We start from the raw sequence: 20,474 nt of genomic DNA, 5'->3' as shown, positions 1-20,474 counted from the left end.
CGATACCAATGCCAAACCTTAACCACCTACCACACTAACCTTAACCTCTCCCCACCTCCATGGCTAACCTTAACCATCGCACAACACCCCTACATGCCAATCCGCCAAAAAACCAGGGAAAATACGGTAATTTGCAAGCACCACGGTTGCCCAAATTTCCCCTTAAACCTAGAATTTAAATGGGCGTCTATGGTGGCCCCAAACTTCTGTCGATGTCGGGTGCAATCATTTCCTGGATCACAGAGAACTAGCAGTTTATGATGAGGTAGATAAGAGGGACATACAGATCCTGAAAGGTTGTAATGTACAGCATTGGCTTCGTAAATCCCATGTTCTGCTCCCATTATGCATATGATAGGAAATTTGCATTATTTAGCAATGCACAAAGTTTTTCACATTGCACATCTGTAATATAGTAAATATCTTGAAGGTACTTGGCTTGCTGGGTCCTTCTGAGACAACATTGCAATTTTACTGGAGAATAACATCTCTATTCATTGTCCATACTCCTTCCCATTTCCATCATTTTCCTAAGTAGGTAGTCAGGGTAGAGCTGGGAGGGTCCACTAGCACCAGACCACCTAACCACACCTATCCTTCTCCTCTGGTAAGAAATTAACTATCTGTGGCCAGCACTGTAGATGCATTGTACTGTGTACTCTGTCATGGCTGAGTTTTTTCCACAGTGATTTTTTTGAAGGGCTTGTGTATGTTATGGCATAGACTCCTATTCACATTTAGTAACAATGAAAAATCTAAGTGTGTGAACTAGGGCTTTATAATAAAATATATTTACATGACTATCAAACCCCAGTTATAGTCACTGTGAAAATGCATATGCACCAAAGAAATACTTATCCTTGCCTCCTTTAAGCTGTGCATAGCAAGACAGGCCTTCTAAAAGGAACACGATCCAACCAAGTGTTCTAAAATGACAATGTACAAATAATGTCTAAGTAGCAGTGTAAACAGTTTCCTACTTTTCATGTTAAATATCAGAGGCAAAAGCTGTAATTCATTGTGTGTAGATTTTGGCTACGTTTGGAATGTCTCATTTGCATAGGTGAATCTCTGCAGTCTGACATGCTAAGAACCATGTAATATTGAAGCAGAGTTACTGTATATACACTGGCTCTGGTATCAGGTTTCACACACTATTACAAAATGTTTATGTTGCACATAAGATACATTTCCTCTGCTTTCTGCAGAGAGGTCTCAGAGACAGGCAGCAGCTAAGAGCTTTTTCTCACACTCAGGGTTAACAGATGGAGTGTGAGGGAATCCCCTCTCCTCTCAAGGTTCACTGGCCCCTCAGAATCAGGTCAGAATCAGTGTCAGGGAAGTGTGAAGGAATTTGATAACAGTTAACAAACAGATTAGCAGTCAAAGGTATACTGTACACCCATACTTAACAGCACTTCCCAAACAATTCCTATCTCAATTGAAAAGAAATGTTAATCGATAGCGTTCCTTTAATGCCCAGAGCGGGATTCTTGCTTGCCCAGTCATGACACATCTGCATGTTAAGAGCCTCTTACTACTCTTACCAGGTCCAGTATCAACTAATATTCTAAGCTAGAAATTGTCCACTTTTGTAGAACATTTTAGCACTGTGGGGTAATGGATAGCACTCTCGCCTTGCAGTGCTTAGTTCATAATTCAAATCATGGCCAGGGCACTATATGCCCAGAGTTTGTATGTTCTCTCTATGTTCGGGTGGGTTTCCTCCAGGCACTCCGGTTTTCTTCCAACATCCCAAAAACATACAGGTGAGTTAACAGCCCCCCCCCCCCCCCCCCCCCCAAAAAAAGGGAAGTTGGATTACAATAGGAACATAAGTGTGGTTTGCCTTCTTAAAACAAGGAATTTCCGATAATTTAGCTTAAAGTGAACATCTGAGGTTACCCACAATGCACCGCTAGTGAATATGCAAATTATCTCTTTATGCCCCAGAAGCCAAGCTTACATCCAGAACCACTGGTGTCTAGCAAGCCTATAGCTTTAAATTTTACAGAGCCATACCCACCCCACATGCAGACAGCCTGTTTCGGACTTTTGGTCCTCTTCGGTGCATGGCAGGGATTGATATGGCTCTATGGGATAGGACTTGGACCAGTACAACACAGTCACCAAGCAGCTTGGTGTGGCCCAAAACCACAAGGACGGTATAGGGGACTTAAGGCTCATACACACATCAGACCATAGTCTTTTGAAAATGATAACAGATTATCTGCAAAAGATCTGTTCCTGCAAAAATTCCATTCCTGCAAAATGCATTAGTCTATGAGATCTGCAGATCCTCATACACACCTTGTTTAACAGACATTCATCTGCAGATCAGATCCACCAGGATGGATTTTCAGATTGTCTGTTAAACAAGGTGTGTATGATGATCTGCAGATCTCATAGACTATGAATGCAATTTGCAGGAATGGATCTTTGGCAGGAACAGATCTTTGGCAGATACTGATCTTTTGTGTCTGTACAGCATCTTTGTGTACAGCATCTTGCAAAGATTTTTTTCTGATGGGGAGTTCAGCCCCATAGAAAAGACTGTGAAGGTATGGCTCTCATACTACATGGAAGGGGGTAAAATTGGTCTGTGATCTTTGATTTTCAAAAGACTATGGTCTGATGTGTGTATGTGGCCTTAAAGAGACCGAAATAGGAACATAAGACAATGACTGACTATGGTAGTGACAGACTGTGAGCTACTCTGAGGAACAGTTTGTGTCATGACTGACATGAATGTAAAGCACTGCGGAAGATGTCAGTGCTATTGAAATAATAATACTTTATAGGGATACATAGCTAAAACCGTCCAAAGTCCACATAGAACAATGTTTGTTTTTTCTGCCTGCAGGAAGACCTGGAGGTGTTCCCAGTCTCTGCCATCCAGCGCTGTGACACTGTTCTCCCTGAGAAGAGGACCCGCTCCTTATTGGTACTGGTGTGCCAGGAAAGATACCAGCCCAAAGCCGACGTCCACTTCTTCCAGTGTGACGATGTTGGGGTAAGACCTCTGAGCTGAGGACTATCTAGGAAGAATCAGGTACTTCAAACAAAAACATTTCTCAATCCTTTATGTTTACCTTCCTTAGGCAGAACTGATTCGAGAAGATATTAACAGCGCCCTGTCTGATTTTAGAACTGGACATACTTCCAAGAGACCAGAAGCACTCCGGTAAGCATACTAAAGGAAATTTACCATGCTTGATCAGTAAGACATTTTCTCATTGTCCTCTAAGAGAAAACAAAAACATATTATTGAAAAATAACAAGTTTCCTGTGTCCGCAGTCTATTTTTGGATATACTGTCACGTAGAAAAATGCGTAAAGCGAAAGATCAACATCATATTTTAGCCCAGCACAGTCCTTACTGATGAACTCCCTATACACATTCCTGCTCCTCTTTTGCTTAGGTTTAGTTTAAATTAGTTTAAAATAGAACCTTAAAGGTAGCCACAAATAAAAAAAAGTTCACATTTTTTTCAATAAAAACAGTCGGTTGCATAGAAATATCAAATATGTTTATCCAAATTGAGAAATGTGATCGAATTTCTTGATGATAAATTTCTTGATTTACAGACTCAATTTTTCAGTTTTTTTATATATTTTTTTTTTCATAATTAAGGAAAAAATGATACATTGGTCAGATTTTTCAAAAGTTACAAACAATTGGAAAAATCTATCATAATTCTCGAACTGAAAAAAAATATTGTTTTATTTCCTATGCATTTTAAAGAGAAGAACAGATGTTTCAAAAGTAATTATTGCTCAATTTTTAGCCATTACGGTTTAAAAATAAAAGATGCTACTGTATGGAAAACCCACACATTTTATTTGCACATTAGTCCTGGTTATTACAACATTTAAATGGTGTCCCTAGTAGAATGTATGGTAACAATATTTTATTTATAAATAAAGGTATATTTTTTTTCCGTTTTGTGTTTATTTATACTATATCAATAATTACAAGCCCTTATTTGCAAAAAAATAACAGTTATATACCCTCATAAGTACATACATATTAAAAAAAAATCACCAATCATGGACCAGCAGGATGGTGATGGAGGTGAATGGGTGTGCGCACATGATAGTGAGTGGCAAGTTAAAAAAAAAAACAGATGCAGATTTACGCCCTTGGTCCGCAAATGAAGTTTCCAGGGGCATAGATATATGTAGCTGGATGCTGGAAATTTTAAAACCGGAATATTTGGAGCTCTCATTTAGAACAAAAGAATGCCAGGTTTACATAATCTATTACTCTAGTTTAATTACTGCTTTTGGCGTGGTCATAAACTCTCCATTAAAGCTTACTTTAAGTTTAGTTCTACTTTAAAATAAACCAGTAGAAAATGGTGTGATTTAAAGCAAACCTGTAAAAACATTATATAAATTAATTTCATGTTATTTTTCCTTCCTCTGAAGTTATCTTTTCTGTTATGTACATAGAGTGAGACACTAGACTGAGTCATCAATTGTGACTGCCTTTTCCTGCCTCACTAAGCTCCTCCCATTGGCCAACACTCACCATCGCTAGTCACGTGATACTAGTAGGTACTGTTTGGCTGCCCGGTCAGTTGAGCGCAGGGTGAGCCATCACCCTGCTGCTGCTGAAATTCTGTGCGGCATTAAATATTATTCCCCCTCCGAGTCGCAGCACCTGACCCCCGATTTACACTGTAAATCCCACAGTGATGTAATAATATTACATCTATGGCGGCGCCCAGGTCAAGTGCAGCGCGGCAATGAGTACGCAACCAAATGATCTGCTTTGATGTGATAATGGTGACAGGATTAGTGGGAATCACTCTTTAGTTAGTCTAGAATAGATTTTACTGAGAGACGTGAAACACCTTAAAGCGGACCCAAACCAAACATTTTTTTTATTAAAAATATTTAGTTGCACCACTCTGACACATACAAAGATAAATAAACACTCCTTCAAACCTATGATCATTTCAGTGCATGCTTTTCACCCTTCTCTTTTCATAGCTAGGGTTATACTGGGGGCAGCCATTAGCAATTCCTCCATTGCCGGACACATCTACTCCACCAGTTTGCCGGAAAAATCCCGGCAATTTGAAAAGAAGGGAGGGGTTTCTCCAATAAATGTAAAATATTTTACATTTGTCATCATGCAGCTGAAAAAAGGCTGCTATTTATTATTATAATTTAGAAAATAGGTTTTATTTCTGAAATCTTGTATTTTTAATTTGGGTCCACTTTAGAGGGATTCTGAAGACAAATAAAAAAAAAAGATACTTACCTGAGGGAAGGCTTTTGGTCCTGTAGAGCCTTCCTGTTCCTCCTACGGTCCTCTTGTTCCAGCGCTGGCTCCCCTGTTCAAACCTCCCACCGCGGGGGGCATCGGAAGTCTTCAGAAGCACAAGTGCTCCTGAAGACGGGCGTTCCCGTACTGCACATGCCCGAAAGAGTGTGACCGTGCATGTGCAGTATGGAGCAGCGCTCCTGAAAACTTCTGAATCCTCCGGCAGTAGAAGAGAGCAAGGGTAGATAACGGGGGAGCCAGTGCTAGAACAAGGGGACCAGGAGAGGAACGGGAAGGCTGTAGGACTCGGAGCTTTCCCTCTCTTTAGGTAAGTATCTTTTGATGTTTTTTTAATTTGCCATCAGACTCACTTTAATGGAGTCTTAAAAGTTACAGACTGGAAGGTATGAAATGTTTTATGCCCCTTTGTAAACTGCCCAGCAGAAACAGCCCAGAATAGGTGAAATAAACAGCTTGGCTTATCTGTGTTGTTTTATAAAGACTCTTTAAGCATATAAAATGACGTACCAGGGTTCTAGGTGATAGAATGATACTGATGTTTCCTGTCCCACTGCGCAATACAGCTGTAAACCAGTTCAGCTACACTATATAGCCACATAACACCGCCCATACAAAGTGACAATATAACCTTGCCAGCTATAAAAGCTTCTGATCTAAACTGAACACACATACAGCTAGTAGTACAAGAAGGAGGTGGATGTGTAGAGGGACTATTGTTATATGACTGCTTTTCACTGTGAATTGAAATCAAGTCACATTACTGTATATTATTGTAGTAGCAGTAGAGTGTTGTACCGTGTTAGCCATCAATAAAAGCAAGAAGTGAATCAGGATGATACCATTTATTGGCCAACTTAAAAGAAGGAGAATTAGCTCTCGGCTGGGCAGCCTTTCTCCGAAAACAGGATTGGAGTCTGACAAAGGCTGCACAGCTGAAAGCTTAAGGTGGCCACACACCATACATTTTTTTAAATATCTGTTCAATTTAAGAATTGCAATCAATTGCAATCAAATATGACCAACGTACCACACACCTATGTTCAATTTTTCCTCAATTATGATACAAATGATTGGAAACTAAGAAAATTGCTTGGGTGTATATATTAACACACACCATACAATCTTTAGAAGGATTGAAGAAAAGTATCTGGCATTCCGAATCGATAAAAATCAACGAAAACGGGAAATCCGATCGGATTTTTCAGTCGAATGAAAAAAAAGCTTTCGATTCTTTCGGGAGATCCGATCGTTTTTAACGAATTGCTGTAAAGTCGGATCATTTTATTGTATCGTGTGTGGCCACCTACTCTCATTCTTATAAATTAGCCAATAAATTGTATCATCCTGATTCAAATCTTCTTGATTTTATTATTGGTGGCTTTGTTTTTAGCCAATAACAGTAGATTTTCAGTTTAATGACACCCAAAGCGAGAGGTACTGGTATATGGAGGCTGCCATATTTATTTCCTGTAATGCTGGGGATACACGGTACGTTTCTGTACCGTGTATCGACCAGCTGATCCGGCCAGCTGATAATATTCAGCTGGCCCGATCATGCCGCTCAACCCGCGCCTGCTCGATTCCCACCAGCGGACAATGGCAGGGAATCGAAAGGTGATAAGGACCGCCGGCGAGGACGAGCGGGAATCGATCCGTGCGCACGTGCGGACGAGCAGGGACGCGGCTCGGATCGATCTGGCGGCTAATCGAGCCGCCGGTTGACCCATGTATCCCCAGCATTAAACAATACCAGTAGCCTGCCTGTCCTGCTGATCCTCCTCTGATACAATTAGCTATAGACCCTGAACAACCATGCAGCAGATCAGATGTGTGGCTGCAGTTTGACAGGATTAGCCACATTCTTGTTTCAGGTGTGTGATTCAGACACTAATAATGCATGAAAGACCAGCAGGATGCCAGGCAACTGGCATAGCTCCCAACTGTCACTTGTTCACAAGGACAGTCTCTCTTTGGAAACCAAATGCCTCATATTCACTACTAATATTTAGCTAAGTGCATATTTTTTAAAAAAACTGTTCCGGACCTTTAGTTTTAAAGAGGAACTTTGAAAATGACATAATGAATACAATTGCTTATTGTTTGCAATGTTCATTTATAGCTTATTTAGCAATGTTTGCCCCTTGTCAAATCTTTCCTCTCCATGATTTACATTCTGAAATTTAACAGTGCTGGGGACAGCTTTAGTTCTGCCAGGTGATCTGTACGGAATGTTTGTTTCTGAGAGTTCTATGCACAGAGGCAGTTGGAAAAGCAGTTATTTCCCACAATGCAACAAGGTTCACAGACAGCAAACAAACTGTCAGGACCATGGTCATGACATCATTCTATAGAAGGGGTTGCACCACAATATCAGCCATACAAACGTCACAGATGATCTATTAGAGAAAAAGTAAAGAATTCTAGTGGGAAATGGGGTATCCGTTATTGATTAGGATGGAGTTCAATCCTTGATTTAAGTTACTCTTTTATAATAATATTGCTACTAATTGTTCAGACTGGTCTTCACAGACCCATATCTGTTGGCTTGGAATGGGTTAATGAATGCAGGGATGCTGGGGACTGTATGCTGTAGTGTTTACAAGAGTCTTGTTTCAAACAGAACTATTGATATTTAAATCACAGTGATGTGTCTCAGAAGGAAACCTGTTAGCTGGTATCATGAAGCCTCCTGCAAACCTGGGAACAAGTGTAAAAGCTGCATAATTCAGATAGTTTTCAAACCAGTTTGTCTCCGTTGCTGTGTGTGCAGAACTCTGCAGGGCTTAGGTGTGAACCACTGCTTTACAGCCCCATCCCTGAACCGGCCAATAAACTTTGCTGTGCTTTACATACCTAGTTAATGTGTGTCATGTGACCTGGCGTTATCTAACTTTGCTGTTTGCTGTCCTGTGTTAGGAATAGCCAGGAGCAGATAAGCCAGCAGAGCTCCAGGGGACCCAGCTTTATTGAGCCACAGAGGCAGTGGAGGCAGCCGCACATCCACTATGTGACACCAGCAGAGATCCTGGAGAGGGAATCCACCCGCAAGCCTGTGAGAAGCTCATTCCCTCCTCTGAATCCCCAAGTCCTCATCAACCCTGTGCCTCAAATGCAAATGCAGCAGCAATCAAAGAGCTCCACAAAGGTATGTAGATCAGCGTATAGGATGAGCGTATCAGTCACTAGTCAAACGCTGCAGCTGTTCTAATGTCTCCAGCTGCACGAGGAGGCAGGGCTGGCTGGAACTTGTAGTTCATCAACAGCTGAAATGTGGAATTTCAAGGTTGAGGGTTTTTAAAGAGACAAATATGTGGGTTAACAGCTTTGTTTACTTTAAAATGTGTGATTTCACCGCTGAGATACTTTGAGGGTTAAAAAAGTTTAACAGCTTTGTAGAGTTTGGAAAAAGTTAGTGATATATGCTATGCTGGATAGTGCATGGTTGTTGCCTCTGATGTGGGATTTGAGCCTTTGACGAGGGATTGAATCCCGGCTCAAGCCAGTATGTAAAACAGTAAGAATCTTTGGGCAAGACTGCCTAATGATCATGGTCCCCCATGAAGCTCGCCTTTAGTGGCTGCAGTCCTGAAGTGCTATGAGTCTGCCAGGAGAAGAGCGCGATATATGCTATAAGTTATGGTTTTTCTGATGAATTTGAGTCTGTTTTCCTGCCCCGTAGGTAGTGTTAGTTGCTATAAGTTAAATAATAATTGATTTTAAAAATGTGTTATTTACATGGTCATCATTCTAATCCTTTGCCCAGTTCACTTCCTAAATTACTAACCCAAGACAATTATGCAGATGTGAACCTAGTGCCCCTCTTGCTAAATATAGCTGAGTACAGCCGTTCCACCCACGGTACATGCCCACTATCTCCAGCATGCAGAGACACCATAGGACTGCCACTGCAGGACTCAGTTACCCTGCCCTCTGCCCAGTGCAGGGATAAGTGCCAGGCTAGAAGCATGGTCGTGTTGTGGGATGGGTTCAGCCAGCAGTGCAGTCCTATGGGAGGAGGGGGTGGGCTTAGACGACAAGGGGACAGTGCAAAGACAAAAAGGACATTGCAGGTAAGTATACATTTTTTTTTTTTTTTTATAAAACATGCATCACAGTCCCAGTGTCAGTGTCCTGCTCACAGCTCTACACGGTCATTGTAAATAATCCACAAATAGGACTTCACTGGTTGCTTGTTGCTGCTAGTGAGTTACTCATTTACTAGGGAGTCAAACCCACTGTACATACAGTGGAACTGTTGATATATATATATAGGGAGTGCCCCTCCTTTCTTTTTGCCTTTTGTGGCACACATGGCAGCCCCCCCCCCCCCCCTACACTACAGATTTCCGTTTAAGCCCTTTCTCACCATCCTCGTTTGCGATCGCGTTTTCGGATCGCTGCGATTTGCTGATAATATGGTAATCACGGTACTGGTTTTCCACCCGCGTGCTTCGATTTTAAGCCATTTGCAAAAAGCGCTGCTTGCTGCATGTTTTCAACTTTTGCGATTCATTTTTAATTCATTTTTAAGAACCTGGCAAAAAACGCTGTATCAATACAGATAAACGCAATCACAGTGCATTTGTGATGCTGGTTGTGATTTTCGGTGGAAAACTGCCCTTACTAAGGTTGTTCCTTGCCTGTTTTACATTATTGCTTCTTAATGTTTGGTAAAATGATACATTCTGAGTTCATTTTGGCATTTTTCTGCTCACAATGACAATCACCATTATATAATCTCGTTGTGTTAAGCTGTTAGAGAATAATGTCAGCATACACATTTCTTTGGTATGATCCATTTCCTAAATCCAGGTAGATGCTGGTCCAGATTTGCTATGCTGAACAATCAGCGGTGTGTTTGCGGTCATGTGCACACACCCACAGTGAAAACATTTTTTTTTTTTTAATAACAGACAAAGGTGGCCGAGACTGATACATGTTCTATTATTGCACTGCTGCTGATCTGAGGAAGCTGCTTGTAGCAATGAAATGCATTGTCTAGTGCTAATTTTTGAAGTTTGAAGTGAGACCTTCTTTAAGGTTGGACTTAATTCAACCTTTTTATACCTGTGTATACACCAGTGGGTGCCCCGTATCCACTGTTCCCTATTGTTTAATAAATACAATTACAGGGCTTGGGTAGCAGGAGGTTAGTGTGAGGGTAAGAGAAGGTTAGGATTGGCGGTAGAGTAGAGGGAGGTTAATGTGACAGTAGAGGGAGGTTAGGGGTAGGGCTGATGTAGGTTACAGTTGGGGGTGGTAAGAGGGGAGCCTAGGAGTAGGGTAGATCAGGGTTACAGATTGGGGAGATTAGGGTTAGGGTAGGGAGAGATTGGAAGGAAAGAAGGGTAAGAGGTCGGGTACTAGGGTACAGGAATGTTTTGACTAAATGTATTAATTAGGGTTAGGCAAAGGTTTAATGCTCACAATTAAGCATCATTTAGTGGTTAGAGGATGAAATCAGTTAGGGTTTATTGTCATCTGAAAAAAGGGGAACTGGGGTTAGAATTAGGCATAGGAAGACAAGTGGTTAGCATTAGGCACTGGGAAGAGCTGAAATGGGGGAAATTGGTTCATGTTAGCTATGTAAGTTTAGGTGATATTATGGCCGGTCCTTCCATAGGGTCAGACTAGGCAATTGTAAATATATGGTTATGCACTCACTGAAATCTGTTCAGTAATGCAACCCATAGGGTGCTGTTGTGGGGGCTCCACAAGTCAGGGAACTGTGTAGGTTGCAAGTTTACTGTCAGTACTGTATGAAAATGTAAGGGGCTCCATTTGCCAAGGGCTCCATTTTACCTAAAACCGTCTCTGGGTGACATGGGTAGTTTTTGGCCCATGCATTGTCACTGTCCCCCCAAAGTGCATCTGTAAAGCTGGTACACTGCACCAGTGATGAACTTGCATGTAAGTGGATGATTTAATCAGCCAATGCTGACTCTGAGTTTATGTAACATGTTTTGTGTAAAAGAAAAGTATAATATTAGTAACCCGGTGACACAAAATTTGTGTATCTTTGGTGCACGTTGCAAACTTTTTTTTTATTGTTAATTTGTGAACAGGAGGATTTATACAGCCAGGTCATTAAGACTGAGAAGAGTCCACAGATGCCACAGAAGAACCTCATAGCTGAGCAGAGTCCACAGATGCAGCAGAAGCACCTCATAGCCAACCAGACAGTGGGTAGGTTACTGTACACATGACCTATTTACTAAATTAACCTTCTAGGGAAAGTATCAGAATTTTTTTTTCATTTCTGCTTTATTAACTTTTAGGTTTCGATTAAAAAAATATGTATGGTATTTTGTTTTTTACAAAAAGTGTTTCATTAGTGTTTATTTACAAAAAAGATCTTTATTATCAGCAACTGAATTCAGGGAGCACAGGAAGCAAACTGTTGTGCGGTTCCATGCACATACGGCTCATGAAAAAGGAATCCTGTCCACCACTTTCCATCTCTGCTATGTTTATTATGTTTATATTCACTTATATTCACTTATCAACTGCTATTCGTACTTGCATTGCTATATAAGGGTTTCGTTGGAGTTGAAAGTCTTGTACACACGCTTGACTGAAGTCAGCTGAGGAGGCCGATTAATGTCCGCCTCAGCTGATTATCAGGTGTGTGTACAGAGGTGCCTGATCCCCCACCCGCGATGCCCAAGCCATCCGCCAGGCGGATCAACGCACCTCTGCCATAGTATATACCTTTGTGCACACCCTGCACAAAGGTACCATACTCAGGTACCATACTCACCTGGAGCTTCCTTAAGCCCCCTTGAGGCCGCTCAGTCTCTTGCTGTCTCCCCAGGTGGCTCCTGTCCACCACAAGCCTGGCCAAGCCACGCTTCATCGTGCATGCGATGCCTGGCTGTCCATGCTCCCCCATTGTGCTCCCGTGGCTGGGAGCATTCTGCACAGGCGCAGAACGCTCTCGGCGACGGGAGTGCGCATGACGAATCTCAGCTCGGCCAGGCTACCAGGCTGTACTGCGGGGACAGGAGCCACCCAGGGAGGCCGAGAGGGACTGAGCTGCCTCAAGGTAGGTAAGCATAGAACCTTAGATGTCTTTCATCTCAGTTTCACTTTAAGCCTGCTATGTAGTGAACAATGGAATATAGTTATCCATCACTAAATATGGTGACTTTGTTGGATTTGCTCTTATCATTTTACAGTGAAGCAATGCTCTCTTCTGTTCACAAAGCACTGCCAGGTGTGGGTGCTGGAGGACCTCCGAAACAATAAAAACTCCAGGGTAGTTGTTACTTTTTGGTGTGCAAAAGTTGATGCATGTTTTAACGGCACCCTGTAGTGGATCCAAGTATTCACTACTATATTGCGAAAGAGGCATGTTTACAGTACTGTTTCTTACCTTGTAAAGTTGTGGATTCATAAACTTGGATCCACTACAGGGTCCTTTAAGTACATAAATATTCAGCAGAGTGGATAAATTAAAAGTTTATTACACTTTGCAAATTCCTGAGATCACCCTATTAGTAAATAACGCACATTGCAAATTGTCCCCCAAAGGAGCTTAAAGTCTAATATCCAATTCCAATTTTCTATCATAGACTTGGGCCAATTTGGTTGGAAGTCAGTTAAGTATCCAGTATGTTTTCAGGACATGAGAGGAAACTGGAGTGTGCAGGGAAAAATGCAAACATATGGAAGTACATACAAGTTCCATGCAAATAATATTGTGGCTGAGAAGCAATCCTGAGACTCTGCAAGGCTTCTAGCCAACATGTGCCCATACCCATCCTCCATTCAGAATGTGCACAACCATTTTCATAGCAACCCTTTAATTTCACATGCACGCCTGCAGGATTTCTCAAGAGCCACCCCACACTCTGGAACTCCCTTCCACCACCCATCAGACTTGCCCTCTCCTTCAACACATTCAAGCAAGCCCTCAAAATTCTTCAAGAAGACCTTCCCACCCCCTACCATACAATAACTCTCTGCTGAAAACTTATTCTACAGCCCTACGTAGTGTGTCCATCTCCCCTCCCCTTAGATTGTAAGCCTTTGGCAGAGTCCTCCCCTTCCCTAGTGTATGCTACATGACCGTGTGCTCCTTTCCTATGACCACCTCGTTCTTGAATTACTGGACCTACCTAACCAGCCCAAAATCGCTTGATCATGTATTTTGTACCGTTTGCCTTTTATAACTTTGTACTATATTGTATAACCTTGTTACGTCTGCCATCCTTTGTACCATTGCATGTATTTATTGTCCAGCACTGCATAATGTATTTGTCTTTATAAATACATAAAATAATAATAATAATAAAGTAGTAGCAGGTGCTAAATGTGGCCAGTTTAGATGCACTACTATAAAGAAATATAATTTCTTTATATGTCTAATAACACTTTTGTATATGTTGTATTTTCTGCATATTACGGTATATAATTATATAATCAGTCATCTACTACAGGAAAGTAATTGCCTTTATAATTGTACTTTCAGTTGATGGGGATCCACAAGACCTGATGGCCCTGAGGGCTGGGAGGGAAGTGGTGAGTATTAAATATGAAAACAAGGTTTTTTTGTAGTACTTCTAAGAATAATAAAACATATACGGTTACAGAGGTATGTCACTATTTCTTACCTAAGTAAACAAAAAATTGCCCATAGGCATGAAGTCAAAGACTAGTCTATCAGTGAAGTAAGCCATAGGATCGTCTGTCAGACAGCTTCTGATACTGCCACAAGTTCTTATGGACTCTTGAAAGTTACATATGGAGAGAGATTTAATACACACCTGTAATAAAAATTTAGATACTTACCTTGGGAGGGGGAAGCCTCTGGATCCTAAAGAGGCTTCCCCCATCCTCCTCCGCAGAGGGGATCCAGTGCTGTCTCACCCGAAAATCCCCTTGTCAGCGCCTGCACAGTAGAGTAGACCCGATCGGGCTTGGCTATGTCCACCGGAGCACCAGGGGGAGCTGATACAGCTCGAGGCTCCTGACAAGTGCCGAGAAGGGGATTTTTAGGGGAGCCAACGCTGGATGCCCTCTGGTGAGGATGGGGAAAGCCTTCTGAGGTAAATTCCCCCTAGGTCCACTTTTTTCCCGTCAGGTTCACTTGAAGGGCCATTCACACTTGTCATTACGATTTCTGAATGCGATTTGCCAGACGCACAAATCTGCATTTGGTGAGTTTTCAGGTATTCTCGTTTTTTGTGTGCGCGGTTTTGTAATTTTTGTTTGTGTTCGTTTTATTTGTGATTTTTCCATGAATATAAAGTTAATTCACATGAAAGTCTAATTCACTTCAAAATTGGGCACAATTGTACAGGAAAGTGTATCTAACTAACTTCAGTTGTGTGTGATCCGGTATAAGTCATGGAGAGAATCCGAAGACATAACAACAAAAGATGTTTAGGTGATACCTTTAATGACTAACTGTACAAGATTTTTCTGTAAGCTTTCGAAACTTTAAGTTTCTTCTTCAGGCATGTTTCAGAACTGGATCAGAACCGATGGTTCAGAACTGGACCAGAACCAATGGTTCAGAACTGGACCAGAACTGAAGGTTCTGATCCAGTTCTGAAACGTGCCTGAAAAAAAAACTTGGAAGTTTTGAAAGCTTCCAGAAAAATCTTGTACAGTTAGTCATTAAAGGCATCACCTAAACATCTGTTGTTGTTATGTCTGCGGATTCTAACTAACTTTAAAATTGTGCACGATTTTGAATGCAGAAAAATGAGATACCAATGCACGAAAAAATGCTATACCATTGAAATAAATTAAATTTGCAGCAATTGCGATTTTGGAAAACCGCAAACCATGTGAAATCTAATAGGTGTGAACTCTACCTCACAGAGGGGAAAGCTGGGGCATAACTACAGGGGAACAGCCCCACAACTGCAGGGGGCAGAGCTGTGAGAGGCCCCCAACTATTGTCCCTCCCTAACTCCAATAAAGGGTTCCATCCATCAGATCAGGTGTATTTGATGGCCACACTTGTTTTATGGCCCTTGCAAGATGAGTGCCCAGGTTGTGAGGGTCACCAAGGGAAGGCAAGGTAAAGGCTGCAATCATAGGGGTGGGGCTGAGTTTTAATGTGGGGTCCCACGATTTGTAGCTACGCCCCTGGGTGACGTTCAGCTCAGGGCAGAGGCAGGTCAGGAAGGAAGTGAAATCCTTTCCCAACAGAGACACAGCCAAATGCTTACAGGGTTTTTAAACCTTCTCTAGTTTATTCCAAAGTTAAAGTGCCCCTCTAGCAAGCATTTACACATGACACTGTGGATACTGCTGCATACACTGGCGTAACAATAGGGCCTGCAGCCCCTGCCCCCGCGGGGTGGCCCGGGGCCCACTTGGGGCCGTTTTGGGGGCCGCCTTGGGGTCGCAGCATGAGGGGAAATCCATGCTGCACTTGGGAGGGGTGACGGTCCCTCCCCCCTCACCTTGGGCTCTCCCCTCTGCGCTCCCCTCCAGCCAGGGCCGGGCGAGGCATAGGCTGGAGAGGGAGCAGTGTAGGAGGGGGCGCACAATTCATTCAGCTGTCATTCCTAATTGTGTTTGAAGCAGAAATAAATAAGAAAAGGGGATACATAGCAGTGACTGCATGCCAGATAACTAAATATTAAGGTGTTGGAGAGGTTGTGGGCCCTGTGGCGCCTCTTAGTCTAATAGCAATCAGTGAGTGACGGCTGGGGTGGGAGGGATGGAGGGGCGCACTTTGGTGTCTCAGCCTTGGGTGCTGGAGGACCTTGTCCCGCCTCTGCCTCCAGCGCTGAATAGTTTGTGTATGCAGGCGACGGGCAGCGGCAGATACATACCTTCCGTGCGCTCCAGCGTGGATGTTCCTCTCTCTAGCCTCTGACGCGACTTCCTGTTTATACAGGAAGTCGCGTCAGACACTAGAGGTAGAAACGTCCACGCTGGATATGATCATACCTCCTCTATGCTATATCAAAGATTTAGAGCGTTTAGTGTTGTTTGTATGGGCCAGGACTCATGGGTAAGCATGTGATCAGTTTGATCACGTGACAAATTTGTTTGTTCTGATTTGTTGTGATTACCTCCTGCTTTAGCTTATGATCACTAGTTAGTGTATCTGGGAGTAGCAAAATATACAAAAAATCCCTGCAGGTGCACCACAAACACCAAGCTTAAAGTCTAAATAATTAATCAGGGATATACCAAAGACACGGAAGATCAAAAATTGAAAAATTACTTTTTCTTTTTTATTTGCAAAAAGGTGCAGAAATATGTACACGAATTCTTTAATCACGTAAACAAGTGCATATAATTGATTGAAAAAAAGGCAACAAAATCGATTTGAATTCGTGTACATATTTCTGCACCTTTCTGCAAATAAAAAAGAAAAAGTAATTTTTTTAATTTTTGATCTTCCGTGTCTTTGGTATATCCCTGATTAATTATTTAGACTTTTAGCTTATGATCACAACCAGCAAATCACAATCTTGCTTTGCTAGCACCTGACAAAAATGATCACATGCTTCAGCACGTGTTCTGGTATATTCGGCCAACACAAAAGGAGATGTGGCAAGAATCGAGTTCAGTTTGTAAATTCACCTAATTTGAGGGATCTGACAAGACTCCGCATTACTTCATGCTGACATGGAACAGCACAGAAGAGTTTCCAGATTTCATCAGATTATATTTCAGACATTTCCAGATCTTCATGTTCTTGTTCTGTGGGAAAATAATGCTGATTATCAGGACAGAGCCTTGTTGGCAGTGTTGCACATTACGTCCTTGATGATCGCTCCAAGCACATGTCAAGTGCATAAAATCAGCCAGATTTTATCTGGACTGGACCGTCCACAGCTAGATTTCCAGTCACACATCTCAGGCTTGGCAATTTATTCTGCCCTCGTTGTGCCGGTTGGTCATCAGCTTTCTGCTAAGGCTGCAAAAGCTTTTATGAAGAGTACAAGGTTCAGCCAGTGTTTATATAACGTGATGGGCGTACAGTTCCTGTCTGTATAGCAACTGGAATTCTTTGTTTATATTGGTTCAGTAAGGCAGAGCAGATCACACTAATCCACAGAAAACAATCAAATCTCACTGGAGTTAAGCAAGGTTGTTTCTGAAGGCCTTTTTCTGTACAAACACACTGTTAGGCTCTCGCTCTGCGGAGTGGAGAGAACAAGGAGCGAGTTTCTAGTGCCTATGGCAGCATGTGATTAAAGCCATTAGGCATGGTTTTCCAGGGTTCCTGATCACTAACAACGTGTCTGTGGTATTGGGGAGACTTCTAGACTAAATTTGTAAGCGTTAGCATTGTACTGCAGGGAGCGGTTTGAATGATTCTCAATCAGTTTTCTAATTAAATCTTATCAAGAATGAGAGGAGGAGAAGATGATGGTGTAGGTTACTACTATTTGATGTATTTTTGAATGGGAATTGATTAATCACTTGCTAGATGGGGCAATTAGTGACACAACAGTAGCTACTGCACAGCTGCAGATCGCTACCGGTCACTGGGAGCACGAGGGGGGCACGCCGCGGCTGCGCTACGCATGTGTGACGAAACGCAACTCTGACAGAGTACTGGGCCATCCAGCGGGGGACAGGAGCAGCCGAGGGAGACAGCAAAGGACCAAGCGTCCTCAAGAGGGCTGGAGGAAGTCCCAGGTGAGTATAAAACCTGAGGCGACTTTAATCTCAGGTGCACTTTAAAGCAGTAGGATCAGCCATACTATGCCAGGGAAAAAAACACATATAAGTAGATAAATACTTGATCTGCTTACATAACACATGTATTGTACTGTCCACGTTTTGATTTTAGTGAATGTTATATAGTAAATGAAGAGAATTCGGTTCCTGGTGGGAACCATGTCTTTTGCCCACAGTTTAGGCTTAATCCTGATGTCATTTCTGCTTTTTCCTTTTTTTTTTCTTGTCCTATCGCTGAGTCACCTCAGCCTTGCTTGTAAACACAAGTGAGCAGGGGATCGTGTTTCAGATAAGCAGCTAGGCAGGGAAATAAATGGAAGAGGAGGAATATACTGTAGATAAAAACAACCCCCAGAATGCAACTGTTTGGCACTGACTACTAAAGGGCCAGTGCTCCTTAAGTATTTGATAACTCCAAATCATAACAGCAGAAAAAGTTTTGAAAGTTTTGAATGCAGGATTAGCATCTTTATCACTTAATACACTCAGACCAGTTGCTGTTGAAATTTGATTTTTATGGTGACACGCCCGCTTTATAGATACCAAAAATCCCTCTATTATGTTTGGTGTATGATTGGTGTGGCTCTGTAAAATGAATTAGCTACAGGCTTACTGTACACCAGCAGTTCTGGATGTGCAGCCTTGCTTTCAAGGACATAAAGAGATAATTTGCATATTCGGAGTTGATGCATCATGGGAAACCACAGTTCAGCTGAATTTTTTTTTTAAAACAAAGTTTTTATTTTTCATTTATAACAGCCAACATACAGGAGGATATACTGTATATATTGAATTGAACAAATTTAGTACAGTGTTATGATATGAAGCGCATTTAAGCCTATATCATTGGTTCAGCTGAATTTATCACACATACATTTAAGTGAGATAGAAAATCCCAGCAGTGTACTCCTATTCACTTCAATATAGTAAATATGAAACTGTATATGTGAGATACATTGACCTAATAAGATTCATGACATTTTGGGTTTATAGAACAAAAATTATCAAGTACAGGTGCTCTTTTACGGTAATTTTAAACTAACTCTCAGTCTGAATTGAATGTTTCTTATTATGACCTCCATTAAACAGTTTGTATTTGTTAGATTGTATACCATGCACCTATTTAATGCTGCCCTGTATGTTTATATTCTATAGGATCTCCTCAATCACTGCTTTGATGACATTGAGCTCTTTATGGGGAAACTCCAGAAATCAGCCGAAGCATTTAAAGTTCTCAACCAAAGAAAGAAGTCAAGAAGGAGCAAGAAGCCTGAAGCTGGAGGTAATTTTGGTCTATAAACAAGGCCGGATTTATACTTTTTGTGCCCCTAGGTCAAGTGTGTTGTGGCTCCACTTTCATGTGCAGCAGTGCCCCTCCCATTCCATGTGCAGCCCCCTCTTCCATATGTATCAGCGAGGTACAGCAGCCCCTCTCTTTCATGAACTGCCCCCTTGAGCATCAGTTTCCCTTTTTTCATGTTGCTCTCCATTTTCAGCCCACTCTTTCACATATAGCGACCCCTCTTTCATGTTCACGTGACCCCCTTGGGCTGCAGCCCCGCAAGGCCCGGGCCTTTTTGGCCTTTCCAGAAATCCAGCCCTGTCTATAAACAAGCAGAGTATAAACAAAGCTGTGCAGACAAACGTCATGTGTAGAATTAGTAATGATTTTTTGTTACTTTTTTTATGAAATTTCAATCAAATCTTTTAAATAGAATTAGGATTACAAGAGGACCTTTTAGACATAACTTTTGTTTGCAACTGAGTCCCTGAGTACAGGTACACTTTAAAGTGGAAATACTCAAAACTTCCTCTCTGCTCTAAAAGATTAGCCATAGCATGATAACTTTTATGTTAAAAAAAAAAAATGAAGTTTTACTTGGTTTCACTTTTACAAAAGGCACTGAAAAGGTTAAGCCTCAGTGTTTACTCTTCTGCAGTCTATTCCAAGTTGCTTATAAGAATAAGAACTAATTAGATACATTAATCTGCCTAAACAAACAAAGAGCACAGAGAAGTGAATTTCTTTAGCAATACATGTGAAATAAATTGTGTGCTGTGCACGAGTTCAGATCCAGTTTGCACGTGTGCCCCTGCTAAAACGCCGCTATCCCGCGGCTAAACGGGGGTCCCTTACCTCCCAAATCCCCTCCGTTCTTTGTGAGGATCTCTTCCGCATTGAGGCAGGGCTAATGGCCGCAGCCCTGCCTCACGCGCGTCTGTCAGCGCGTATCTCCGCCTTTCTCCCGCCCCTCTCAGTCTTCCTTCGCTGAGAGGGGCGGGGGAGAGGCAGCGATGCGCGGCTGATAGACGGTGCTGAGAGGCAGGGCTGCAGCCGTTAGCCCTGCCTCAAGAGCAGCAAAATCTATGACCAAGTTGGTCGTAGATCTTGCAGGGGGGGGGTTTGGGGGGTAAGGGACCCCCGTTTAGCCGCGAGATAGCGGCGTTTTAGCACATGAGCTGAATGGTGCTCCAGTTTCTCCCACCTTTTGATTTTTTTTTTTCCAGCAGAAGT

General features: G+C 42.2%; 1 protein-coding gene across 1 annotated transcript in view; it reads left to right on the top strand.

The window, feature by feature from the left end:
* Positions 1–2,863: 2,863 nt before the first annotated feature.
* Positions 2,864–20,474, top strand: part of LOC137543721 (epidermal growth factor receptor kinase substrate 8-like protein 1) — a gene marked incomplete at its 5' end in the record, with an annotated part of 38,296 nt that continues 20,685 nt past the window's right edge. Inside the window, 6 exons of the mRNA XM_068264848.1 lie at positions 2,864–3,013; positions 3,102–3,184; positions 8,213–8,441; positions 11,362–11,482; positions 13,770–13,819; positions 19,115–19,241. Of these exons, the coding sequence (XP_068120949.1) occupies positions 2,864–3,013; positions 3,102–3,184; positions 8,213–8,441; positions 11,362–11,482; positions 13,770–13,819; positions 19,115–19,241 (760 nt within the window). The remainder of the gene's footprint in view (positions 3,014–3,101; positions 3,185–8,212; positions 8,442–11,361; positions 11,483–13,769; positions 13,820–19,114; positions 19,242–20,474) is intronic.

Source organism: Hyperolius riggenbachi, unplaced genomic scaffold, assembly GCF_040937935.1.
Source record: "Hyperolius riggenbachi isolate aHypRig1 unplaced genomic scaffold, aHypRig1.pri scaffold_182, whole genome shotgun sequence".
In the NCBI taxonomy this organism is placed as follows: Eukaryota; Metazoa; Chordata; class Amphibia; order Anura; family Hyperoliidae; genus Hyperolius; species Hyperolius riggenbachi.
Note: the sequence above shows the minus strand (reverse complement) of the source record. Positions and strands in the feature narration are given on the sequence as shown.